This window comes from Convolutriloba macropyga, chromosome 1 (assembly GCF_964194025.1).
Source record: "Convolutriloba macropyga chromosome 1, txConMacr16.3, whole genome shotgun sequence".
NCBI lineage: Eukaryota > Metazoa > Xenacoelomorpha > Acoela > Convolutidae > Convolutriloba > Convolutriloba macropyga.
Window position 1 is genome coordinate 40716286 of NC_134468.1, and position 12857 is coordinate 40729142.

Below are 12857 nucleotides of genomic sequence, written 5' to 3' on the forward strand. Positions count from 1 at the left end.
AATTTTATTAGTTCGCTTTCATCATCGCTGTAAAAGTCATATCTCTAACTTTGATATTTCATGACTTTCGAAGCCTAACTTTTTGCTTAACTCTTAACAGATAAAACTTCTAGTGCAATAATTTTTTGAATCAGGAATGTGAAGCAGGAAATCATAAATGTGAAGCAGGAATGTGAAGCAGGAAATCATAAACCAAGTAACCATTAATCAATAAGACAGTCCAAAGCCTTGTGAAGTAAAACGAAAACAAAGTCAACCTTGACTATTCAACTAATGCAACTCCTGAAGTTCAAAGTCATTGAACGGCAGGCAGCACAAGACTTTCTCGACGAAGAGATGCAACAAGAAGCAGTCGACCTTCAAGAGCTCCTTGACGAACTTAGACTCCAAAAGGAGCTTAATCGCATGTGTACCGAACTAGTAGGGAAGCAAATGACACCAGAGGAATTCGACACTGTTCCTGAACAATCTGCCCAGAGAAACTGCAGGTAACTAAGAACAAACAAAAAATCAGGCAGCTTCATGTGGTAAAACCACCAAAACTTAGTCTCTTCCGACAACTCAGCAGAGCCCAGCAAACTATGGAGTAAGGTTATTGACTCAGGATCCAAATTTAAGGAACAGAGCGCAACGAGGAGCAGAACAAAAGTGCGAAATTCAAGTAAAAAAGTTGAGAGCTGGGATGAGGTATTCTCATCCGACGACCACAACTGTCTTCCGTCAGAAAATCGTAACCCTGATCTCTACATAGTGCAAGCAAGTGATATAAAACACAACGCGCAGCAGGAGAGACGAACAGGGACCAGTGAGACACAGGAGCATCATAGCTTCACATAGGATATTAGACGATTTCAGAGTTGCCCGAGTTTCGATGCGCATGTTGCAATTCAAGGTTTGGCTGTCCTCAATCTTTCGAGCAATGAAACGTCAGACCCTCTGCTCTGCAATTCTGGTATGACAATTCATTTCCATAATTGACAAACCATAATTTCATTTCCAATCAACAATCTTGATCAGCAATAGCCACACAATTTATTAAGCTATCAAATGGATCACTCCAATTGTCAACTCCTTAAGTCATCAGCTCTGGTGATCACAACCTTGGTCGCAGCAAAGAATACTTGAGCAAGTCTGGAGCGGACCGTCAGCAATTGGTTCGGCAAAACAACTTAAGTATCAACTGCTTGTGGGGACATTAGAAAGGATTCTGCAGCTCAAAGACCAGATGTCTTGTTGACATCGAGAAGACTTAAAGAACTCAAAAGACTGATTTCCAGGCAGCAAGCAACGGGAGATTTCAACCCAAGAATAACCAATTACAGTCAAACAACACGGAAACTTCGACCACTCAACATCTCTGTCTCTCTTCCTCGACAACGACCACAATACCGACAACAAAAGCGGATAAATCGAAACAAATTTAATCCTCGTAATCAGAGCCACAGTAAAATAAGTGCTCATCAAACTCAATCAGCAGCACAACAGACCTCAGCAATATAGTGACAGAAATAACGCAAACTTTCAATCAGTAACTCGCAATGAATTGAATGATGGGTCAGGTCATCACAAGTTCCACCGGCGCAGAACCACATATGCACCAAAAATAAGAACGCTCAAGGGTCAATCTTTAATTCAGCTAAAAGCAGTACTAGTCAACCTCTTCCAAAGATTTCATTATAGAGACTTATGCACAGTGGAAGTAATATTACACCGATCACACAAACCCTTGCTCATGCTCATCAAAATCGAGCCTCAAAAACACACTTCCTACGGCTTCACTTCATGGAGAGCTAAGTTGCCATAGCAGATTTCATGATTGAAATTGGTTCACTTTGCAGCTCAAAACCTCTGAAAAGTCTTGGTGTACGCGGCCTCTATCGAGCTGTTCTAGATGCCAACAGATCCCTTTAGAAAAAAATGAATAGACTTTGTAAAGACCATGATCATCTGGAAGAAACCAATTCTCCACAAATTCTAGAAACAAAATAGGAACACTCATCGGCGGTGATCCTTTTCTGGCTACTGTCCCAAGAAGTTTCTTTAAATGCGCACCAGAATAAACCTATGGAGTCAACACAATGCTGGATTGGACTTTGACAGGCTATGTACCACAAGTATTAATAATACAAAGAAACACCCAACAAAGAAGCGGCAATCACAACATCACTCTTTTCAACCATCTCAAGCGAAGTAGCGACAGCCCCGACGAAAATTTTCTCCATGTTTTTTAGACATATGGAGGCGTCAAATTCTGAGATCACTCATCCCAACGGAGAAAGATATGAAATTGGACTCCCCTGGCGAAAAAACGTCACACAACACAATAACTAAATCATTGCAAGGGTTCAATGGCACGACCTACAGAAGCGACCAGAAAGACAACCAGCTGAAGCAGCAATATATGGCCACTAATTTTGATGGCATGAAGGGATACATAGCAGTTGTTAGGAACCGGGAGGCAAAGAACGCTTGGTATCTGCCACATCATCCCGATATCAACTAGCGAAGACCAGACAAGATAACACGAGTGACACATGCTGCCTCAAAATACAGGAGTTTCTTTGAACGAAGCACTTCAAACGTGAATATTTGCGCAAACTACATGGACTTCGGTTTCAATAGCACAATGTGGCGATAACAGCCGACATAGAGGCTATGTTAATGCAAGTGGGAATCAGAGGGGAGCCCAGGATGCGCTCCGTTTTTTGTGGAGCGACAGTGAAGAGAACACAAGAAGCGCTCATCTTTGGAGCAACTTGCTCTCCCGCCTGTGCAATTTTGATTTCACAAAAGTGCGCCAATGATAACATACAACATCCAGAAGTGATTGACTCTATCACAAAATAAATCTTCATGGATGACTTCACGGAAAAATTGAAGCAGAGGAAGACGCTTCAAAAAAGCTCGAGCTGAAAAAGCGATCGTTCTCAAAACAAGGATTCAACCTCACAAAGTTTCTCAGCAACAGCTCGGCAGCAATGGAAAAGATTCCACGTAAAGACAGTGTTGGAGTTCTTAAGATGCCACGGACACTTAGTCGAACATGGAATCGACAATCCAATCATCTGGTTTCTGCGAAACTCAATCTATGCTATGAAAACAAGAACATCACGCAAAGAAAGCTTCTCTCCATGGCTGCTTTTCTGTTTGATCGAATTGGTATCAATTCGCCTTTTGAAATTCGACTTAGACGTATTTTGCAAAAAGTCAATCATACAAGGACACAAATGGGACCAATTGGTGTCAGTAGATCACTACCACGAAATTCAGCAGCTGCTAAAAGACTTCGAGATTGCCTACGATTGAAGTTCCCAGATGTTTAATGCCAAACGTTGATAGAAACCATGAGTAACAATTTCACTGACTCTTTTCCGCAGTAACAGTAGACGACAAAATAGCTATCCCACACAAATCCAAGATGGCACCAATCAAACACATGAGCATTCCCGAATTGCAACTGAAAGCAGCTACATTAGGAGCTGAATTGGTAGGCTTCTGTGAAACCGAGATGATACTTGATGTGAGGAGCAACCATTTTTTGGACTGACAGCACAGCAGTACTTAGCTGGATCAAATCAAAAGATCGACAAAAGATGTACATTGCAAACAGGCTCAACAGAATTCCTGAGATCCCAAGCAAAGGCGACTGGCGACACGTATCAGGAAAGTTGAACCCTGCGAACCATAGTACCAGAGGTCTAGCTCCATGCGACCAGCAACAGTTGTGGATAACTGCACCTTCTTTCATGATCAAATCTGACAGCGAATGGACATTTTCCGGTGAAAAGACAGCTGAAACGAACTGCACTCCAGCTGATGACGAGACCAGTGAAAAACAATTGAAATATCCAAACTGATTTTTTTTACTTGGCTCCGACTCCATGACACAATCAGGACAGATTTCGGGGCAATACGCGACTGAAGATGTCAATCAGACATCACATCGCCTGTGACATCGCCGACTTAGCGGCAGACGTAAACAAGACTCGGCACTTTTCCCTCAGGATACCACAGTCCACACATTCAAGGAAACCATTTCTCGACTTCAGAAAGGACTACCTCTGGGCATGAAATACAATCTGACACCCTTTACACACTTCCTAGATAGCGACGGATTAGAGTTGAGGGATGAAGTCAGAAATCTTAATTGCCTATTGAGAGCAAACATCACATGATACTCCACAGCAAGTTCAGAATTGCCAAACTAATTATCGAGAAAGCACATCACGACTGTGCACGTCACGGAGCTAAACACGTTCGTGCACATATCTAAGAGACGTTCATGATTGTTGGAAACCGCAGAGCTCTAAGATTAGGGAAGTACTGCTTCATCTGCAGACGTTGGCAAGCAGATGGAAGGTGGCTTGTCTACCCGCTTTTCGCTTTCAGAACCTCTCGAAGCTCTTGGCATTTATGAACACAGGAATGGATATGTTTGGGCCCATCCACATTGAAAGATCAAAAACCCAGTCAGAACCGAATTGTGTGTGCATGTTGAGATGCTGGGTCACAAGAACAGTTCATCTGGAAGTTTGCGAGGAACTCTATTGAGTTTTTCAATGACCAATCGAAGTTTTATATCCAGACGAGGATACCCTGATGTAATTGTTTCCGACAACGGAAAAAAATTGGAGGCAACTAGGCAAGGAAACTCTATTTTCAGAGAAACTACAAGCTAGACAATGACTTCAGCTCTAAATTCGTCTTCAGCTGTCGCAGCACAACATCCCGTGGACGTTCAATCCACCTCTAGCACCGCACTCCGGAAGAATTTTGGGAACGACTGATCCCGTCAGCAAAACGAAGCCTACTTGTTTTTGGGAAGCCGACGACTAACTTTTCTGTCTTCCATACACTTGTAGCGGAGGCAGAGGGGATCTTGATTTCACGTCCATTGACACATATTTCCAGCAATTTGTTTGACGAAGAACAACTCTACTTTCATGATGAGAAAACTCCAGTTGTGCCTCAAAACTTTGGCAACCAACATTACTCAGTTCTCAATTAAAGATTTCAAGGAGTGACGGAACTCGTCGGAACATTATTGGTCACTTCTGAAAAAGTTTGTACAAGAATTTAACAGGCAGAAAAAATGGCAGCAGGCCAATGGGGGAGCTCAAGGAAAACGATGTTGATAGGCTCTGCGGAGATTTTACATCCCGGAAATTTATTGAGTTCACATTCATCAGACCTGTAAAAGTCATATCTCTAACTTCGATATTTCATGACTTTCGAAGCCAAATCTTTTGCTTAACTGCCATGAATGAGTTTCAACGTGCCGCACTTAACTTTCATTATAAATATGGGTATAAACCAAACCTTTGTGAGTTATTATTTAGCAACCATACCAGCAGTCCTTGACTCTGAAAGCGCATCAAACTTGAGAAAAGAACAAAAACATAATTGTGGCGCATTCTAGTTTTTAAAACCGAACCATCAACGCAAAAAACAGAGAACTTAAATTTTCTGACTGGTCATTTTTCGTTAAGCATTAAAAGTGAAAAATTTTGCGTAAACAACCAAATCAACACAAACAATTATAGAAAAGCTTTTCTAGAAAAACGTTTTATGGAAAATTGAAATTCGTGTTGGGACGAAAAATCTTGGCTCCATAAGAAATGGTCTAAAAAGTTGACGCAATGTTAATTGCGAACAGAGTATCAAAAAAATCTGGTTGAAACCTTAACGGGGGCATACAATTACCCATTTTTGCTCAGGAATTTAAACTTCTCGATTGGTAACTCCTCAATGAAAACTTCGAAAATTCCTTTACTTCAACAAAGTTAGCTCACGATGTTCGTCTTCACAACTTTATGAGAGCAATGTACCAATTGGCAAAACTTTACTGATTAAAAACATAGTCTGAGTACATAGTTCCTCATAAACTATTATACGAGTGGGAACTAATAACTAACGGCTGTCTTCTGTACATAGAGTAACAACTGCAAAATATCTCATTTTCATACGCAATATTTGTATATATCTCAAGGTCTTATTTTATCTGCCGAGAATATTAAAGAGCATAAAATACAAAGAAGTCTCCTGACTAACGTTGGGCGAACGGCTCTGAAACGAGTACTTAGTGATGTGCATTAAAGGGTGATCTCAAGCGTGGGGGGTCCCAATGATGGGGTTTGGGTTCGGAGAACTGGACGGTGGAGGCGCCAGGTGTAGGCGGTTGAACGAGGGGAGTGGTTGTGGGGCTGGATCAAATCTAGGTCAAACCGTCCTTCACAGCATGAATTTATGTCTCCTCAAAAGTTTTGATGAATCCCGTAATAAGACACTAGTAAGAGGTCAGTCTGTAAGAGAGCTGCTCAGCCAGTTTACCGCTTTATTCCGTTTTTGAGGACAAAGTTAAATTCGTCAGACAATCGGTCAGGCAAAAAAAACGCCTAAAAAGACCGCAGGACTATTATAGTTGCTTGTATTTGCGCTAATAAATTTTTATGAGCAATTTAAAAATGTTCTCGCATCAGTCTCAATATTTAGTACACGACGCTCAGCTGGTTTGGTGTCGTGAAAATAATACTCGCCGTTTTATGAAGCCGAAATTCCGATTTAAAAAACTTGCAGGCCACTTGCTCAATCAGACTGAAATTAGTTCAAGATGTTTCAATGTAATCTCACTCCTATTTCTATCTTTGATTTTACACCAACGTCGAAATAATCATCGCTCTCTAGTATTCATCTTAAAAGCTGGTGAGCTTATTTAATGAGCACTCGACTGAACTACAATTACAGCATAGAGGCAAGCGCATCTGATTTTAGATTTTAAAATTATAGATCAGAACAGTCAAAATACAGATCCAAATCTGTTATCTTCCAGAATATGCCCCTCATTATTCAACTCAAATACCAATCTTTGAGTGCAGCCAACTAAATGTTTAAAACCGTTTCCTAGAAGCCATTTACCATGAAAATATTTAAATTTTAGGCGCATAGAATAAAATGTTATCGGCGTACGTAGGCGTTGTCCAGGTGTTAAAAATCAACCACAGAAAGAACCAATAAACATACCCGGAAAATTTCGGAAGCAACTCAAAGCATCGTGCCTTCCAAAAGAACACACTACAAGCAACCGAAACCCTTATCATTCCTTGCCTCACCAGAGTTAACTAAAATATTTGGTAAAAACTGAAACTCATGTCGCAACTAGACAAAATTCAGCATTGAAATCATTGAAGCAAGCAAACAAAAATAATTACATCGTCATTAAAAAGCAATTCAAAAAATTTTAGTCGAAATGTTGAGAAATAACGACTTGAAAACGCAAAATTGTGTATTTTTAACATATCTGGTAACGCTGAAAACAGCCAATTTTTAAAGATGGGTAAAAACTGATAAGCTAAAAACCCTGAAGGGAAAATAGTTGTCAGAAAAATAATAATATTAATTCCACCAGTTTCTCAGAGCTGTATAATGTCAAAAGGAAATGAACTGAAAAAAGAAGATTGAGAAACAATAACCGAAAAAGACAAAATCGTTGTTTTTACCAACGCTTCATTTAGAGCAAACACTAACACCAACAACTAAGCATAGATATTTGCAGAAAAAGAGCCCAACACTAGAGTGTGGGGTTTGAGGACACATTTTACAAAAAGGCAAAAAAAGTTATCTTCACAATTGAAATTGAGAGTTAAAAATTCAAATTAAGTTGAATTCAAAATAGATGGAAGAAAATTGAAATTTGTTATTTTGGAGGTTGACTAAAATTACAAGGCATTCCTGAAGAAAACAGTAATAACAGAAATTAAAGATTCCAAATATTGAAAAAATTTGCCAAAACGTCAAAACATTTTTATAAGCAATTAAGAAACAAATTCTCCTAAGACACCAAAATATTCCAATTATCAAACAAACTCAAGAACACTGACGGTGCACAGAAAACCTTATCCTAAAAAAAATACAAACTAATATACAAAGAAAAAAATTAAAACAAAACCGCCAAATTGACTTCATTTAATAACAATTTCATAAAACAACAACAAAACAAAAAATACCCGCGATCAAGAGTTCAAAGCAAGAAACATCAAAGGGACATCCAAACTATCAAAGGGAGTTCAAAGCAAGAAATCAGTGTTTTCGTAAACAATGATTACAAAACAGTCCTCTGAAGATTCAAACGAATCAGAAAATGAAAAATCCAAAAATTTAAAAATTAAGAACTAGGGTTCGATGTTGCACTTGAAAAGTGATTGAAATTAGGCTCCCAAAATATTTGTAATATCAATTTCAGAGGGATACATAATCATGCAGCGTGAATCCAAATAAAAAATCCACACATTCAACCGACTAGCGGCCGAAGAATATCTCTCGAACGAATAGTGGGAGCTAGAATCTAATGCAGCAAACTTCAGTCCAGGGGTAACCATTAATAAAAGTTAAAGTGAAAAATTACACCCATTTCAGCGCACTTTTTATTTGAATTTTAGCAGTGAAGTGTCCCCAACTGAATGCAGCTTCTACAGTTGAGAATGAGAAATTTAGATCAAGCAAAACGAAAAAGTCAAAGGCGTAAAAATCACCCAAAAAGTTAGAACAGTGAAGCAAAACTTTTGCATAAAAAGACTAACACGTTTACAATAATTGCTTTGACCTTCGTCAGTTGGCAGAGCAATTAAAAAAACTACAACCAGAAAACTGAGCCAAATCTACAAAAAAACCGGCTAAAAACAAGCCACTTTAATCTTCAGGTGCACAGAAATTCCCAAAGAAAACAGTAACAACAGAATTGAAAGATTCAAAACATTGAAAAATTTTGCCAAAATGTCAAAACATTGTTTTAAGCAATTAAGAAACAAATTCTCCTTGAATTTCAAAGACTTAACACCAAAATATTCCAACTATCAAACAAACTCAAGAAGACTGACGGTGCAGGGAAAACCTTATCCTAAAAAAAATCAAACCAATATACAGAGAAAAATTAACACAAACCCGCCAAAATTGAATTAATTTAATATTAATTTTAAAAAACAACAGCAAAAATACTCCCCATAAAGAGTTCAAAGCCAGAAAAATCAAAGGGACATCCAAAATATCAGAGGGAGTTCAAAGCAAGAAATCAGTGTTTTGGTATACAATGATAAACAAAACAGACCCCTGAAGATTCAAACGAATCAGAAATAGAAAAAAAATCCAAAAATTTAACAAAAATTGAGAACTACGGTTCGATATATCACTTGAAACTTGATTGAAATTAGGCTCCCAAAAATTTTGTAATATCAATTTCAGAGGGAGACATTCATGCAGCGTGAATCAAAATCCACACAAATTCAACCGACTAGCGTCGAAAGAATTGCTCTCGAACTAGTGTGAGCTGGAATCTATTGCAGCGAACTTCAGTCCGGGGGTAACCATTAATAAAAGTTAAAGTGAAAAATTACACCTATTTCAGTGCACTTTTCATTTGAATTTTAGCAGTAAACTATCTCCAACTGAATGCAGCTTCCGACAGTTGTGAATGAAAGAAGTTTAGATCAAGCAAAACGAAAAAGTCAAAGGCGTAAAAGTCACCCGAAAAGTTAAAACGGTCAAGCAAAATTTTTGCATAAAAAGACCAATACGTTTACAAAAATTGCTTTAAACTTCATCTGTTAGCAGAGCAATTTAAAATACTACTGCCAAAAAACTGAGCCAAATCTACGAAAAACCGGCTAAAAACAAGCCACTTTTACAATTTGGCTATTTGGTCGAAACGCCGCGTGAACAAATAGTACTTCCGGTTAACAAAAACTTAAAAACAATACTCGGCAAGTCGTTAAAACCGTCAGAGAAAATCAATACTAATCTCGGATTTCTACGGAAACGATAAACTAATTGAAGGGTATGAAACACTGGTTTCAAAACCACCGCTCAATTACACCAAACCATTGCACAGCTAATTCAGATACAGAAATGGATTCAGATATCCATTTGAATCTATCCGCTTATTTTAAAAAGAGAAGAGGCAAGTTGAATTTCATACAAAAGCCCGACAACATTCATATGAAACTGCAAACTAGGACGCCATGTGATCGAATTTTAATCAAAGAGTCCGAATCCCATGTCATCATCAGATTCCTCCTCCTCCTCTTCTTTCACTTCCTCCTTAACCTCTTCCTTTTCAGCTTTTCCACTGTCACCTCCACCTCCTGATGCAGCAACGGCACCACCAGTGGGTACAGAGGAAAGTTTTCCCATTCCCGAAGCAACCATTTCCTAAAGACAAACAAATTTAAACATCGCAAACAAAGTATTGAAATTTAATATGCTTACAACAGTGTGCCACATGTCTCTTCAGTGCTCTTCCTTCTTAAGTCGCAGTACTTGAAATTCCATAAAAAATAAGGTTTTTAAAATTGCTGCAACCTTTTAGACTTGCAATATTGAAATTAATAATTATATATACGAAAAAATTGTCAGACAGTAAATAAAATTTGTGACAGCAATGGAAAAGTTTCATGAGCTAAAAAATAATAACAGCAACGACAATAAAAACGGCTGCAGAGATCAAGAACAATACGCTAAAAAGGTATCATAGATAAGTTGTTCTTAAATTTACTTTAAAGCTATCAGTAGTTCAGAAATACTAATAATTTTAGTTAGAAATGACAAAAATAACAATTTTTCATTAGGACTTGATTCAGCTCATGTAAGCAGATGCAAAATCAAAAAAGCTGATCTCTAAAGGACTTCTAGGCTCTTCGGACACAATATGAAAGTGACGTTTTCGAGAAAAAAACACTTTCTGTATCTTTTTATCAGTAGTTCTGCAACTTCAGAGACAGAAATTTTTTGAAGGTAAAAATTGATAAATTTCTTTTAAACAAAAATCTTTTTATGATTAAAATCTTTCATTAACAAAATTACGCAAAATTTAGATAAAATGTTTTTATTGTTAAAATCTTTCTCATTAGATTAACCTATTTTCGTAAAAATCAGAATTTGCATTTTGACCAAATGTTTTTTTTTCTAGAAAACTTGCCCACACTTGTTATCTTGGTTATTATTTTTTATCAGAAGTTCTCCAAGGCTCATCCACTCGAAGTTTTGAGTAGAATCTTGTAATAAGGTAACAGAAAAGCTTCTAGAACTTTTAAATTTCTATACCAATACAGTAACTTCATTTTTCATCCTTTGCGTAGCTTGAGGAAAAATTGACACTCTTCTGGTTTGAGTTTGATATAAGGAAAACTTTTAGTTGGAGAGACTGTTCCAACGTTGACTGTTCCAACCGCAATTATTGGGAAAGGAACTACATGATAAACTGATTTTGTTGAATCAATTTTGGCCAATCGATAAATTTATCGTAGAGAGTTGTATCATAGGAAAGGTTACATGACAATTTACCCAATGTCAAAATACCCAATGCCATTAAAGCCAATTCACATTGATATTTTGGTGCCATAATCCGAGTACAAATTAGCAGAAAATAGCTTTTACACGTATGATTGATTTAACAAGCGGATAATTTAATCCCACGTTCGGTTGTGATAGTTTCATATCAAGTCCCAAGGGCCGCTGAGACATGGCCATGGTCATTAAGCATAACACTTTATTCACTTGTTCGGATGTGATAGTTTCATATCAAGTCCCACGGGCCGCTGAGGCAAGGCCATTCAGTATGTTAAAACATACGGGTAATAGTGACTGCTAATTTTTTGTCAGATTATTGACCAAAAATATCAAAGTACATAGGGTAATATGGAATTGTGCATAATGCCATAGGGTAAATTGTCCTGACACACATAGGAAAACCGTAAGGCGTAGAATATGTACTGGAAAAATTTTCTTTTAAAATTTGTCTTATTCGAAGAGTTTACAGTCTATGTATACATTTTATGATTTTTATTATTCTGGTCAACTTTTTCCTTCAACATTTAGTTTTATTGGTCAACATTTGGTAGAATTTAGAGATTTACAGGAGAGATCTGATTATTAGATCAAGATGGTGATTTGAATTTGGGGATGAAAAAGGACTCAAAAATCAGCTGTATATATACCCATTATCAGTGTGAAAAAGTCAAGATACAAAACTAATCTTAGCACCGTGATTTATAGTGGGGGTCGCAAGGGATACCCAATATGGTTTGCTTCTGCAAATCAGTCGCAAAGGGAACCATAAATGGAATGCATTTGCACTTTTCTAAGAATTCATTCACACTTCCGGAGATATCATCATCATTTAATACGTGCTGGGAAGATTTTACATCAATTAATCTAACTCTAATAATAGTTATCTAGATTCACCAATTTGAACCGAATATTGATTCTCAGCACCATTTCTTGACGATTCATTTATATAATTTCTTTGATCAAAATCAAATTGCTTGTCTTTCTAATCTGGTAAGTCAAACTTTCTTTCTAATTCTCACTAAGTTTAAGACTATAGTTTGATCGAAATTCTAACACCCCCACTCAGACTTGAGCTGATTGCGTAGAGTCTGTTCCCATCAAAACTGCTCTGAATGTTTCCACTTTCGAAACGGGTAAGGACTTTGTGAAGATGTCCGCTGCCATTTTGTCTGTAGGAACGTAATGAATTGAAATAGTCCCATCCTCCGTTTTGTCCCGGATGAAGTGAAACTTTGTTTCGATGTGCTTGCTCCTTTTGTGCATGACTGGGTTTTGGCAGAGTCTGATACAACTTTGGTTGTCTTCTCCAATAGCTATTGGACGTTTCTGTTGGATGCCAAAATCCTCTAGAAGTTGTTTCAGGTAGAGTGCTTCCTGAACGGCTGCTGCCATGCCCTGATATTCTGCTTCTGATGAAGAAAGAGCAACTGTGGCCTGCTTCTTGACACCCCAGCTGAGTGCTGCGCCACATCCGTTGAGCTTGAAGTAATAGCCCGTTGTTGATTTTCTGTCGTTCACGT

The 12857-nt window shown here is 37.9% G+C and overlaps 1 protein-coding gene across 1 annotated transcript in view; it reads right to left on the minus strand.

The window, feature by feature from the left end:
* Positions 1-9943: 9943 nt before the first annotated feature.
* LOC142348944 (large ribosomal subunit protein P2-like) overlaps positions 9944-12857 on the minus strand; it is a 67908-nt gene continuing 64994 nt past the window's right edge. Inside the window, exon 3 of the mRNA XM_075400399.1 lies at positions 9944-10200. Coding sequence (XP_075256514.1) covers positions 10024-10200 — 177 coding nt within the window. The 3' untranslated portion in view covers positions 9944-10023. The remainder of the gene's footprint in view (positions 10201-12857) is intronic.